Raw genomic sequence first — 14,203 nt, 5'->3', positions numbered from 1 at the left:
TATTGAAGTGATAGCATCACACAGTTGTTGCAGATTTGTTGGTTGCACATCCTTGATGGGACTCTCCAGTTTCACCACATCCTGTATGCTGTATTGGATTGAGATCTGGTGACTGTGGCGGCCACAGTGAACTCATTGTTAAATGTTCAAGAAACCAGGCTGATGAGCTTTATGATACGGTTGATTATCCTGCTGGAAGTAACCATCAGAAGATGGGTCGATTGTGGAAATAAAAAGGATAGACAATGGTCAGCAATCGTACTCATGTAGGCTCTGGTTTTTAAATGGTACTCAAGTGGTACTGAGCCAAGTGTGCCAAGAAAATATCCACACCATTACACCACAGATAGATGGTAGGATGGATCCATGCCCTCACGATGTTATCAGCAGAAATCGAGACTCATCAGACCAGGCAATGTTTCCTCCCCCCAATCTTCTCTTGTCTAATTTCGACAAGGCCATGCAAACTCTTGCCTCAGTTTCCTGTTCTTAGCTAACAGGAGTGTTGTTTTCAAAGATGCTCTATGAACACATCAGATGATACGGAGGAAATAAGAAATCTCTCTTTGAAAGTCTGCCAATTTAAATTTTGCCATATCAAGGGGAAACCTGATAGAGAAATAAAAAAAAAAACACTTTCAATTTCTTTTTGCATTTTAGAATATTGTATTCAAATGCTTTCTTGTGGTGTAGTTTGTTAAACTCCAGATAAAAAAGTGCAAGTACACTCTTGAGGATCAGACGATAGTAGATGTTAGATGTTTTTATTGTGGAAAATGCATAGAGATAATGATGGTGAGGTGAAGTGAGACATTGAATTAACAGCTGCTGTCTTCTGTGTGTTTCTCTCAAATGTCTAGAGAGCATTTTTCAAATTTTGCACAGAGGTTTACTTGGATTCAAGTTCAGTCTGATTGGAATCAGTTGGTCAAAGATCAAGGTTGCTGTGAATTAACAAAAGCCATAGCTCAAGAAGTGATGACATTTGATATGCACAAGGTCAAGGGTCAAATTCACTTGCCTTCATAGCAATCTGCTGCAAAAACACACTCGCCATTATTTAAAGCTGCAGCTCAGGAACACAAGAGGGAATTTTGACCATATTTCATCTTTGGTCAGACACTGAATTGGTGACGCTAATCTTTAGCGTCTGTTTACCAATTTAATTCTTTTAAAGTCTTTTCTGCATATAAAATATGAGTCTAAGATATGTGGATGCAGCAACCACAAAGTGGAAACTCTAACTGTATTCTTTGTAGTAGAATACAGTTTGTCTGATATATACAAATACCAAGAAACTGGTTTTATAGTATTTAAAAATACTCCAAAGGACACTTGCAGATGTTTGCTTGCGCAAGGCACGCGCTGAACAATTCCAGGTCCAGTGAAGTAGTAGATGAGTGTGAAAGAGAGGAATGACATTTTGAACGAGCTCCTTTCCACAGTCAAAGAATTTTCCATGGCCCTGCCAGGTCGCCCTGACAACACTGGTGACAGCCATAGGCGGCCTGGCCATCTGGAGGCCCCTGATTTTTCCCATTGGACTTGCTGATCTATGGGGCTGCTGTTGAGACCAGCAAAAGTCTTTGGCCCTGTGGGCTGTCCAGCTGAGTTTTTACAAAGTGCAATTAGAAAATCCGTTCTTGTGATGCAATGCATGCTAAATTTGAAGAATTTTAGTAAAGCAAAATATTTTATCACACAGGTTTCCAGTTTATCTGCGGTTGAATGTAGGATAAAGCCTTGTAGCAAGTCTGTCAAGGTCAGAAGTTCAGAGACAAATTTTAATCCCAGTCTGCTTCTTCCTTAGCCTGCCTGAGCTCTTACACTAAGCTACAGGCACACTTCTGTCAGTTCAGGATGTGCCTCCACCCCCCACCCCTATTGCACTTTTTTCCTGAATATAGCCTTAAAAACAATCAGGCTGTATCATCTTGTCCCCCTCTGCAGGTCTTGACAGCCAGAGCTTAGCCCTCATTATCAGCAAGTGCATGTGCAGAGGGCTGCTGACGCTGTGTGTGTCGCTGCACACTGACGTCAGCAGTGCCCCGCTCCTCTACATGCAAATGCCCTTCCTGTCTGGCTGCCATTGATACCGTTTCTCTGCCCTCCCCACGCACTCTTATTAGCATGTTTTTATCAGTTCTAGCACCTCTCGCGCCACACAGCCCAGCTAATATGACACACAGGTGTAACCAGTCGGAGGCCTAATGGCCTGCACAGTTTTATTGACTCCTGTTAGGAAATATTTATGACCTGTGAGAGGAGTTATTTTCACGTTTCATGTTATGCCATGTTTATCAGTATTTGCCAGTGTGTTTTGATGTGTGCTCTTATCTGTACAGCTCGCTTTCTAGCCATCTTCAAACATGCAGAGAAGCTCAAAAACTCTGGAGACGTCAGTTGGCAGCTCCCTAGTACAAACTCCATGTGAGAACAATGCAAGATTATCCGGATAATTCACAGCGAGCAAGTGGACGTCATATGTCCTGCATTGCCCGTAGTTGACTGTTAAAAATGCGTGCGTCTGATAATTTTCCGTCCTGGAAATAAAATTATCCTCATATAGGCGATATGTTCAGTTGTTAATGTGTCACTGCTCCTACGTAAAAAATGTGTTGATTAATTAAATTAATCAGATAAGCAGGTGGTCTGACATAATCGGCATCATGTCAGAAAAAGTCAAATTAAGCTGCAAGCATGTTTAGTTTAGTTTGATTCAAATCTAGTTTTTAATTAGTTTGAGTAAAAACAAAACAAAACTCTACCACAATGTGAAAAACTGTCATAGCACGTTTAAGTATAAGTTGTATCAAAATGTACTTAAAATTAGAAGGGAAAGTTGCATATTACCTATATTAACTATGTTTATTATCGGTGTATTACTGTTTCATAAGGATAAACATGTACGTGTTATATCCATGCTGCACAATACTTTTGACGAGTATATCTGCAATGCTTGCACGATGGTGAAAGAGGTGAATGGCATTTCACTTGTGTTTTGCTGTGCCTGTGCGGCTGCTTGCGTAAAGGTGTCTACGTGTGCTGAATTGTGCTTCTTTCCCCATGCTATGATTTCATGACGTCGCTGGAGACAATATCTCGTGCTCATTGAAAGATTTTTATCGCGTCACGTGCACAAGGAGCACGTGCCTCTTGACACAAGCTTTACCGGTTGTGGCGCTAGCAGTGATTCATCCAGCTATTCCTGTTTCTGAGCTTAGCGAGAATCACGGAGGAGCCCGTGCTCTTGTGCGTTATGCGCTCAGGTAAGGCAGAGGAGAAGGAGAGAAGTGAAGAGACTAGTGTAACTGTGAGGTTTTGGCAGCTTTTGTACACATGTTTTTTTTTTGTCTCTCTCTCTGTAGGTCTCAGCCCTTTACTCTCCATCCCGGCTTTAATGGCATCCGCTCCTTCAGCTTTTACCCATCTCCCTCTCTGTTTCGGCCCTTCTATTTCTCTCTGTAAACAAGCAGAAGGCCAACAACTCTGTCCTCAGGCTGTCTCCCGCCATCTCGTTGCCATGGTGTATGGAGCATTGTTTGCTGGCCTCTATGTCGGGTTGCCATGGCAGGGCTTATTTGCCATATTAAATGTTTGGCAGCACTGTACAGATGCTGATGACAAACACCCATCATCCCACTTTGATCAGTGAAACAGTCAGTGATTAGAGGAGATGGCATGGATCTACTGATCTATTTATCAAGCTTAGTAATAGATTACTGTATGGACATAATCAACAAATGATGCCGCAGCTGGTAAAAAATATAGTGTAAAATAGCTAGTTTTGGCATTTAAGTGCCAAAACGCAAACTTTTTGCTTTTCAGTGTTCCTCTGCTCAGTCCCGTGTAACAGTAATATTTCAGAATGATAAAAATTTGCTTTTGATTTTGCTGATTGTGACCTAATTATGTCTGATGGTATCATGGCTGCATGCGTGTTTACATGATCAGATGAGACTTGTGCTGCTTCTGTGTGAGGCATACTCCCCTGCGGTTCTCCCTCTTGTGGAGCGGGGTGAGACTGCATGCTGGTGCTGCAAAAGAAATGTTTAATGTCTGGATTTTTACACATGAAAGTTCACTTTTTGGCACACATTTATCCAGTTCGTAAGCTTCACGTTGTGATTTGTTATGCTACCCAGAAATGCATATGCATATATTTTATAAAGTGCATGGCTGAAATGTTAGGAAAACAGAAAATGTGCAAGAGGATAACTAAATTCAAATACTTACAAATTGCTACATTTGTATACGCTGTCATAAAGGTTTAGGTTATTTCTGAAACATACTGTTAAACAACTTGCACAGCAATTTGACTGTGCAGCTCTGTAATATGTGAGAGCTCCTTTGTAGTTACCAACAGATAGCGCTTCTAATTGACGTAGTTGAGGCTTGATAAGATCTCATAGCTCTATTGTAGACGCACCTTGGTGGTTTTCGTGGTTTGCTTTTCTGCTTTTGCTTTCAGTGAGAGGCCTCTGTCTGCCGTCACTCAGGCAGACTGCATTAGCATACCTGTAGTAAAATTTGTATTTTGTGGCACGGGGAATCCCTAATGTAATCTGCGACTACACTGTTGTGTTTAATGTTTAGATAACATGAAGAATAGACGATCAGAAGCTGTCTGTTTGTGGCCCACCGGCGCCTGCTCTATAAAGTCATAAAGCATTGTGCTCAAAGTGGAGCATAGGTCAGAGCCCGAGCTCCATCTGTGTAGATACATTTCATATTCTCTTTTATAAATAAACACACAACATACAAAGATGACATTTGACTGACGTTTCCTTTGTTTCTTCTTTTCAGATGATCTTATGGGACTGGGATCTGAAACACTGGTACAAACCACAGTATCAGGTCAGTGCTGTGCTTTGTTTAGCTCGCATGTTTATGAGGGTTTAAGGTTGTGGGTAATTCAGGAAACACACTGCCTATATAGTTTCTTTTAGATAGTCAGTCTGTAGTCCACCCACAGAGAGTTAAGTTAAATTAAGTTTAAACACGCATTTTGTTCATACAGCAACCTTTTTGTCAGGTTTTGCTCTTGTGTCTCACAAACAACAGCATTGCATATGAAATCTGCTCTAAAAAAAAGAAGGGATAAAACCCTGTAACAGATTGCGCTCACAATTTTGGGGATTTCACTTTAGACAATAACATGTCACTTCAATAATCCAAATTTCTGGTCTAGACAGTGTGTTTTCATCCACGTACACTATTTTTATTATCTTGCTGTGCAAAAGGCTAGAGAAAGAGAAGAGGGATAAGGAGACAATAAAATAGAAATCATGTGGAAGAAGAAGTTGGAAACAATACATAGTGTTTAGAAACAATTAGGGAACACTTAAATTACACATCAGATCTGCAGTTCTGTGAAAAACTAAGTACACCCTTAGTCCATCCATAGGAACTAAGAGGGTAAGTAGCAGTCAGGTGCTGCTTATCAAATGTACTTGATTAAATGTAAACGCAAGTGTGAGCAGAAACGCAGAAGTTTCTAGAAGAAGTTAGTTTCTAGTCTGGAGCATTCAAGTGTGTGTTACAAAATGCCACAAGATTTCCAGGAGTGGACATCCCAGGAAATTCAACCCAAGGTCAGAGCGTGAAATGCTTGAAGAAACTGCAAAAAACCCAGTAGCTACATCTCAGACTTAACAGGCCACAGTTAGCATGTTAAATGCTAAAGTTCAAAAAGACTGAACAAGTACGGCTTCGTTGGAAGGGTTGCAAGAACAAAGCATCTTCTCTCTAAGAAGAAAATTGCTTAGGTTTGCAAAACTGCATCCGAACAAACCACAGATGAGACCGAGGTAGAGATGTTTGGCTGTAATACATTTCACCACATCTGGGGAAAACCAAACACAAACACATCAACACAAACACTACACAAGCAACTGTCAAGCATGGTGGTGGAGGGTTGATGATTTAGCAGCCACGTTATTATGGCACCTTGCAGTTATTGGGTTGACAATGAATTATCAGTGAATGTGAGACCATTTAACTGAGAGCTAAAGCTCAGCCTAAAATAGGCCAAACAGCAGAACAATAATCCCAAACAGAGCAGCAGCAGAATGGCTGAAGAGACAAGCATCAAGGTGTCCAAAATCAACCTGGTTGAAACGGTGTGACTTTGAAGGAGCTGTGGGTGCACAAATGCCCAAAATTCATTGAACTGAAGCAATGCTGTAAAGGAAGTGGGTAAAAAAAACAATGATGTAAGAGATGGATAAAGTCATAAAGAAAACGATAACTTCAAGTTATTGCTGTTAAAAGTAGACCTACGAGTGGCTGAGTCATGGGTTGTTAGTTTTTTACAGTGATGAATAGAGTCCTGTGAAAACGTTATCTTTATCTATCACGTGACTGTATATAAAGTTGATGTACATTGTGCAATTTACACAAAGACATAACAGTCAGTGGAAACCAAAATCGTCAAGGACCGGATTCAGAATCATTTAAAATGCCTTCTTCATGTTTTTGCACAGTTTATGTGTAATTTATGGGAAAGTGGAATTCATAAAAGAGAGCGTGAAGAAATAAAGAACGCGATTATAAACCTCATACTATTCCTGGCCACCTATCTGCCATAAACCAGTACTCACACTCCAGCAGGAGTCTACTAGACACCACAAACCATAAACTTTTAACTGTCATTTTATGTCTGCCTTTGCAGCTCTGCTCCCTAACCTGTGCAGTGTATGTGCATTTACAACAGGGTGCAGTGAGCGGCAACGGTGTGGACCTTTCAGTCATCAACGAGGCCAGGAATCTGGTGTCAGACCTGCTCATGGACTCGTCGCTGCCTCCACACACTATCTCAGTTCTGCGCAGCATCTCCAGCCTCATGGGGACGTTTTCAGGCTCATGCCGCCCCAGGGTCAACCCTTTTACCCCCTTTCCAGGTTTCTACTCCTGCGATGAGGTGGAGGACTCTGTAGAGAGGAGTGATAGGAAACCTATTAAGGTGGGAACAAGTGTTACTACTGCACAAAACTAGTCCCTTATCAGTTATTAATAGTTTTAACCAGCACTGGTTTGTGATGGGAAATAGTTCTGAAGCCATAAAACTGATTACTAGTTTCAAATAGTCAGCCAAGTTAACTTATGATGTTAATGTTACTGTATAAAACATATATTTATCACTGGATCTTTCTTCACCAATCAGGGTTTGAACAGCAGAAACAGCCTCCCCACCCCTCAGCCAAGGCGTAGCTCCACCTCATCTGCATCCTCCACACTCCCTTCTCTTGACTGCGCCTCTTTACGGTGGGAACGTAACAACGGCAAGAGACCCCACCCTGACCTCAACTTGATCAGGTACTCATCACAAACTCAGCCGTCTACCTTACCACCTCGCAGAAACACAAGAGTATCTGTAGAGCTGCTAGCGCACGTTATTAATCTCTTACTTGAATCTCTCCTGTTTTGGAGCAGATAAAATTGCTTTTCTTGCAGGATCTAACGTGTTCCTTTTATTGCCAGAAAGTCATAATGAAAGTTATCATGAAAAGTAAGTGCAGTGATACTTTTACCCAAATGTAAATAAATCACTGTACTTTTAGTACAGTTGTCTCTTCTTTAACTAAGGCTACCTCGATGAACCAAGGACTGGCAAATCTATTCTTTGATGCACAATCAAGAAATGGACTTATTAATTATAGCATAACACTTCAGTGTTAAAAATGGGTGTAGAAGCTTTAAATAAATTCATTTCAAAATTGGTTTGAATTACCATAGTGACGGTGGGGTGCAGTGCCTGTTACCGTGTGTCTCCACTGGATGGCAGGAGAGGATTGGCTATGTTGGCACCTTTTTTTTGTCTTTGTTTCTGTAGTGTAACGTGATTGGCTTGCCAGAGTAGCCTTGAACTGTTGTTCTTTGTCTGGATGATGCATAACATCTGATAAAAAGAAACCCTTTTTATATTTTCTTGATAAATCCCGTGTTTAATATATGTGTTTTTGTCCTGCAGCTCAGGTTTGTCCAATGGGCCTAATGCAAACCTGCTCACCATTCCCAAGCAGAGATCTTCCTCTGTCACCCTCACATACCATGCGGGGCCCAGGAGAGCAGGTGAGACTTAAATATAAAGCTCCTCGGACTCACTGCACGTCTGTTTATTACTCATGTTTGACTCTGTTTTTGTCTTTTCCTGCACTCCCTTTATTCTCTCTAGGCACATCACCGAGCCTGAGCCCCGTCACCTCTCCAAGCCACAGTCCTCCCACTGTAGGCACAGGTTCTTCATCATCCCTTGTTCCTCGATTGCCTGTGGAGTTCCCAGACACGGCTGACTTCTTGACGAAGCCTAGTGTAAATCTGAACCTGCATAAACCCTTGGGCTACACAGTAAACTCCCCTGATTTCCGTAGCTCCGCCTTACCTCTCTGCACCAGGTGAGACCCGCAGAACTGAAGAGACACGCCACACTGTCATCTTTTATCCAGTCTATCAGCGATTGCCGTTAAGATATATGATGGATTGCATTTGGTTATGTCTGTGATTATTAGCTGTGGTCGTCAGATGCTCAAGGGCAACAGTGATACAGGGGAATCCCATCAACCGTACACCACTGAGGCTCAGCGGAGACGCTCAGGTACATATAGTTAGATGTTATGGAACAATGGCACAGTTTCGAGTCTTAGGGTTGAAAATATAAAACTTCTATAAGCTGCGTAAGGTGCTAATGTTTTTCTCTGCATGTGATGCATTACTGGGTGGTTTTACATTGTGTTTTTATACATAGCAGGGGAAGGGCCAGAGTTCATAGGAGAACCTCTGATCAGGGAGGAGAGTTCGGAGATGGATGTGTCTGAAGATGGGTGCCCAGACGATGGGGGGAACCAGAGGCTGACAGAGGAGGAGAAGGAGAAGAGCACGAGCACAGACCAGCAGACTCAGGAATCAGAGGTGAGCTTAATCAGAGGGCTTTTACTCACAGTGTGATTATCGACCGGAGAACAACCTGTGAAAAAAAATAAGTGCACTGTTCCCGTAGAAGTTAAGAGGGTGATTAGCAGCCAGATACTGCTAATCAAATGCACTTGAAGAACTGATCATCAACAAGTGTGAGACGTTTGGGGAGTTTGTTGGTCTGGAGCAGTCAGACCAAAAAACTGGTCTTATTGCTCAGGCTTTCGAGGATCAGATATCTCAGCAAATTCCTCCCAAGGTCAGACCATGCAATGCCCAAAGAAGCTGTAAAAAGCCTTCAATGACAACTTCCTGGGAGTTTATCGGAGATACGAAGCAAGGTGTTTAGCACCGTTTTAATACGCCATGCGAGGTCCTGCTATCAGCAGAAGCGTACATTAGCGGTGACCAGCAAACAAAATATTTGCAAATCTCTGATCAAACTGTCAGCAGGCTAGCTGCAGAATCAGAAGGAAAATACTGCATTGTTTTGTTGTTTGTTTGTCTATAATGAGCCTAATGATCTTGTGTCATCAGGATGAACAGGAGTTTATGCTAGATCCTATGCTTGAGGAACATGAGACCCTCATGGAGAGGATGAACACCTGGAACTTCCAGATTTTTGACCTGGTGGACAAGACAGGAGGGAAGACCGGAAGGATCCTAAGCTATGTTAGTAACAACTGCAAACCCAATATGTACATATCTGATAAGCAGTTCTGCTAGTAGCATATAATGACCATTGTTTTCCCTGTTGGATAGACTTTAAACCTTTTAGTCTGAAGTGAATATGTCCAGTTTTTTCGTAAACTTTGATTACCAAAATTAGCAGAGGTGCCCCAGAGGCACAGCTTCATACATTTTCAGCAGTCTAGTGGAGCCTGGATGCTCCGGTACCTCCTCCCTAAGTTATGGCTGATTATGATTATGAGTATGATTCAGTTTGAGCCAACTGTGGACTTTATTACTTGTGGAATCTACTTTGTTTTACTGTAGGACTAAACTGATGTGATGCCGCTGGCTTTCCTGTTTTCGGATGGGTGTTTTAGTAAAGTTGCCTTTTCTTTCCCCAGGTGACATACACCCTTTTCCAGGATATGTGTCTCTTTGAGATCTTCAAGATCCCTGTGAGGGAGTTCATGACATACTTCTGTGCTCTGGAAAATGGATACAGAGACATTCCTTGTGAGTGTTGCGCTGTGCAGTGTTTAAGACTTAAAAAAAAATCTTATACATGGTTATGTTTATTTTTGCAATAATCAAGCACAATAATTTTAAGTTAAACTGTTATGGTTAAAAACACACAGATCATAATCGGGTACATGCTACTGATGTGCTGCACGCTGTTTGGTACCTGACCACTCGACCAATCCCTGGGTTCCAGCAGATCCACAGTGAGCATGTGACTGGGAGTGACACAGGTAAACAACAGTTTGTACTATTACATTATAATCTTATAAATCACTTTTCTCATGCATACCAGTTTCCTCCACTGGAAATACTGCCATTTGGTTTAGACAGAGGGAGGCACCGGGGTAGAGTGTGCAGGTGACAGGACACAGGGCCTGGATTTGTGCTCAGTTGGATATTATCCGACCTTTGTACTAATAGGTCTCGGGGTAAAGTCAGCGATTGATCTGCCTGAATTGAACATTTACATTCATTTACATTCACTCCGTGTCTTGAAAAGTTCAGGGCCGTAGTGCATGTGCGAAAGCTGCTCTAGGCAATGCTGTTTGCAGTCCAAACACATGGTCGCACAACATTGACTCCCAGTGATTCCCTCACACTGTAAAAAAATGTAAAATGTCATTAACATGCAGAAACACTTTGGTCTTCTAAGTCTCATTTTTTTCTGTTCTGGTAAAAAAAAAATACAGCCAACTAAACATAATTAGCCTTGTTGTGTTAACTTACCTAAAGTGTGCATGCTTTGGAAGTGCCCGCACTGTTACTGCTGCTTGATGCTTTTAAGAGTTTCTTCCTCACGGGTTGGTTTAAAGAAAGCAGATGGTTTGGCTCAAATGGCAGAGATTCCCAGGCTCGTTTCTGCAGATGATATTTAAGCTCTATTAGAAATTATCTGAGGCTTATCCACTGACGTGCACCCACTGCTGCCAGAGCAGCTGTCATTTGATAAGGAGAGGGGGAGTGAGAAAATGGAAGTGATCTGGGAAATGAAATCTAAAACAGCGAATACGCTGGCATAGAACGCTGTGTGTGTGTGTGTGTGTGTGTGCGTGTGCATGTAGGTGTATGGAGACCTTTACATTAGCTCCAGTTTAGTTTTGCTTAATTACAAAAGAGCTAAAAGTGTAATCTGTCTGATTTTTTTTATTGCTGAGACTCATCAGTCTTGTTTGTTATGTTCCAGATTCAGACAGTGGAATCTCTCCAGGCAGGATATCCTACGCCTCGTCCAAGAGCTCCTCAATTTCAGATGACAGCTATGGCTGCCTGTCCTGGAACATCCCTGCCCTGGAGCTCATGGCCCTTTATGTAGCAGCTGCAATGCACGACTATGACCACCCTGGTCGCACAAATGCCTTTCTAGTAGCCACTAATGCACCTCAGGTAGCGTACAGTTTCTGCTTGTACTTCAGAGGGTTGCAGACATAACAGAAACAGAGGATAACAATATGAATTCAAAATATGGGTTAAGGCAAAGTGCCATTTTCATGGATTGCTGAAAATGGAGTGGTGAAGACAGAGTATACAAAATGTTGTTATTAGTTATACTTACTCAGCTTACACCCCTATTTAGGCGGATAAATCACTTAGTATTTGCCCTGCGCTTTGTTTGCTAGTACAGCAGTGTTAGATATGGTGTCTCACACTCAGACTTGGTGGCCAGTCTATATAGTCCTCTAGGCTTCCTGTGGAAATTAACAGTATCTTCCATAAAACAAAGTACAAAATACATTTATGTCAAAGTCTGCAGGGTGAATTACTCACTTGGTGTTGATGGTCATTGCTTGAAAGGCGCTGGAACCTGTTTTCCCTGAAGACCAACAGCCCAAGAGCAAATATCAACACTTGGCCTGAGACAAGCCTCGTGTACATACAGAAACTCACATGGCTGTCTGTGCAGCATTGATTGGGCTTCCCTGAAGTGTCACCCGACGGATATTGTGTGGCTTTACTTTTACATTCCTCCGATTCCACCCCAAGGAATGCTTACTGCCACTGGACATAAGATGTATGATTTATTATATTAACATTACTAGCAATATAGTAACATCAGATACATTAGGTTCCTACACTAGAGATAGCATTACAGCTAATGCAGCAATGTAAGCATAATGTTAAATTTTAACTTGCATGCACCTCGGTATCAGATTGCCTCACGTGGTATTTTTTGTGGTTTGTCTTTATGTAGTTAGTGTCCGGTTTTTCAGTTAATCTTTAACTTTTCTTTACATCACCGCTGCGTGACACACGAGCCACACTTGTGCTTGTCTGACAGGCTATTTTACGCTGAGGTGTTATTTGATTTCCTGAGACTTCCTTAGTTATCTCTACAAATGAAGATCATGTGCAAGATTAGCTTGTCACCACATGGCCAGTTAATGCTCCCTCATTGGTGGTGAGTTATGTAAATGAGCGATGAAACAGTTAACCACTTGCCCCAGTTTAAATATTGTATTTTGACGACATGTCCAGCGATAGCGCTCACTCTGTCTGGGTTTCGTGCTAGGAAAGTGAGTTAAAAGAAAAGGAGAAAAGAACCTTGGACCTATTGATTGCTAACGATGTTGACGACCACTATGTCTGTTGAAAGGATCTTAAGTATTTTGTGGTATCAAATGTTTTAACATTTGTTATCATTTGATACCTTTCAACCAGTAGATGTTTTCAGCTGTGTCTGCGCCTTTGCTTGTCACAGTAAAAGTTTTACATACTTAACATTATTTACTTAACAGACACTAGGCTAAAATGCAGAACCAGAATGTGAAAACCTAAGGTGACCCCACGATTCAGTAGCTGATAGAACCACCTCTGAATCATTGAATTTTGTCTCTTCTTTGCAGCATTGTGTCAGTTCATTGAGGTTTGCATTCATTTATGCACAGCTCTCTCAAAGGTCCTGCCACTGCTTTTCAGTCAGGTTGATTCTAGACGTTGACTGCTCCATTAAACGCCTTGATTCTTTTCTTTTTCTTGCTCGTAACATTGTCCTGCTGCATGATCCGGTTTAGGCCAGGTTTTAGCTGCTTGAGAATGATGGCCTCACATTTGCCTCTACAATACTTTGCTATACGGACGACTTTATGGACGATTCATTGACTGCCAAGTGCACAAGTACTGTGGCTGCAGAACAAGGCAAAATGATCACTTCTCCATCACCTGACTTGACAGTTTGTCGACAGTTTGATGCAATAGGTGAATCTACTAAGAGTCTAGATTAGTTTGAATAACAATGACCTTTGACCTTGCGATCTAAGGACTTTGTTATTAAACCGTGAACACGATAACTCAAGAACAATCACCCGGGATTTAAAAATCAATACCTTTGCGATTTTATACACAATACAAGTTATGCAGCTCATACGCACAACACGAGCAACCCTATTATTAACCTTTTAGAACTTTTTAGGAATCATTTTAGTGTGCCACTTTGACACCTTGTGCTTTTGTCCTCCTGGGCGCTGTAGGCTGTGCTGTACAATGACCGCTCAGTGCTGGAGAACCACCATGCAGCATCTGCCTGGAGCCTCTACCTTTCCCGACCTGAGTTCAACTTCCTCGTCAACTTGGATCACATGGAATTCAAGCGTTTTCGTTTCCTCGTCATCGAGGCTATACTGGCCACAGACCTCAAGAAGCACTTTGATTTCCTGGCTGAATTCAATTCCAAGGTCTGAGATGAATTATTTTGAACAGACAGCTTACAAAAAGTATAATTTTCTGCAAAACATTGATTTAAGCATTGAGAGGTTGTTAAGTAAAAAAAAAATCAGTTGAGCAATACATGGCATAATGAGTCTACGATACAAGTTGTACTAAGGCATCCATCTTTGTAAACAGGTGAACGATGTGAACAGTCCAGGAATTGATTGGACCAACGAGAACGATAGACTGCTGGTGTGCCAAGTGTGCATAAAGTTGGCAGATATCAATGGACCAGCCAAAGTCCGTGACTTGCACCTCAAATGGACAGAAGGAATCGTCAATGAGTTCTACGAACAGGTACAGACTGCGTGCTAATGCTTGTTGAAAACACGCAGTTCTTTGAATCTTTGGGCTGAAGGAAGGACAATACTCGGTGTATCAATGCTCAATCAACAAT

General features: G+C 41.8%; 1 protein-coding gene across 1 annotated transcript in view; it reads left to right on the top strand.

Annotated features, from left to right (window-relative positions):
• pde3b (phosphodiesterase 3B) overlaps nucleotides 1-14,203 on the top strand; it is a 57,448-nt gene that overhangs the window by 28,670 nt on the left and 14,575 nt on the right. The window contains exons 2-14 of the mRNA XM_005724312.1: nucleotides 4,807-4,857; nucleotides 6,716-6,964; nucleotides 7,166-7,317; nucleotides 7,973-8,073; nucleotides 8,177-8,396; nucleotides 8,511-8,596; nucleotides 8,747-8,910; nucleotides 9,451-9,585; nucleotides 9,987-10,098; nucleotides 10,221-10,334; nucleotides 11,288-11,487; nucleotides 13,569-13,772; nucleotides 13,942-14,103. Coding sequence (XP_005724369.1) covers nucleotides 4,807-4,857; nucleotides 6,716-6,964; nucleotides 7,166-7,317; nucleotides 7,973-8,073; nucleotides 8,177-8,396; nucleotides 8,511-8,596; nucleotides 8,747-8,910; nucleotides 9,451-9,585; nucleotides 9,987-10,098; nucleotides 10,221-10,334; nucleotides 11,288-11,487; nucleotides 13,569-13,772; nucleotides 13,942-14,103 — 1,950 coding nt within the window. The remainder of the gene's footprint in view (nucleotides 1-4,806; nucleotides 4,858-6,715; nucleotides 6,965-7,165; nucleotides 7,318-7,972; nucleotides 8,074-8,176; nucleotides 8,397-8,510; nucleotides 8,597-8,746; nucleotides 8,911-9,450; nucleotides 9,586-9,986; nucleotides 10,099-10,220; nucleotides 10,335-11,287; nucleotides 11,488-13,568; nucleotides 13,773-13,941; nucleotides 14,104-14,203) is intronic.

The sequence above is a fragment of the Pundamilia nyererei genome, unplaced genomic scaffold, assembly GCF_000239375.1.
Source record: "Pundamilia nyererei isolate P.nyererei 1_Seehausen unplaced genomic scaffold, PunNye1.0 scaffold00011, whole genome shotgun sequence".
Classification (NCBI taxonomy): Eukaryota; Metazoa; Chordata; class Actinopteri; order Cichliformes; family Cichlidae; genus Pundamilia; species Pundamilia nyererei.
Note: the sequence above shows the minus strand (reverse complement) of the source record. Positions and strands in the feature narration are given on the sequence as shown.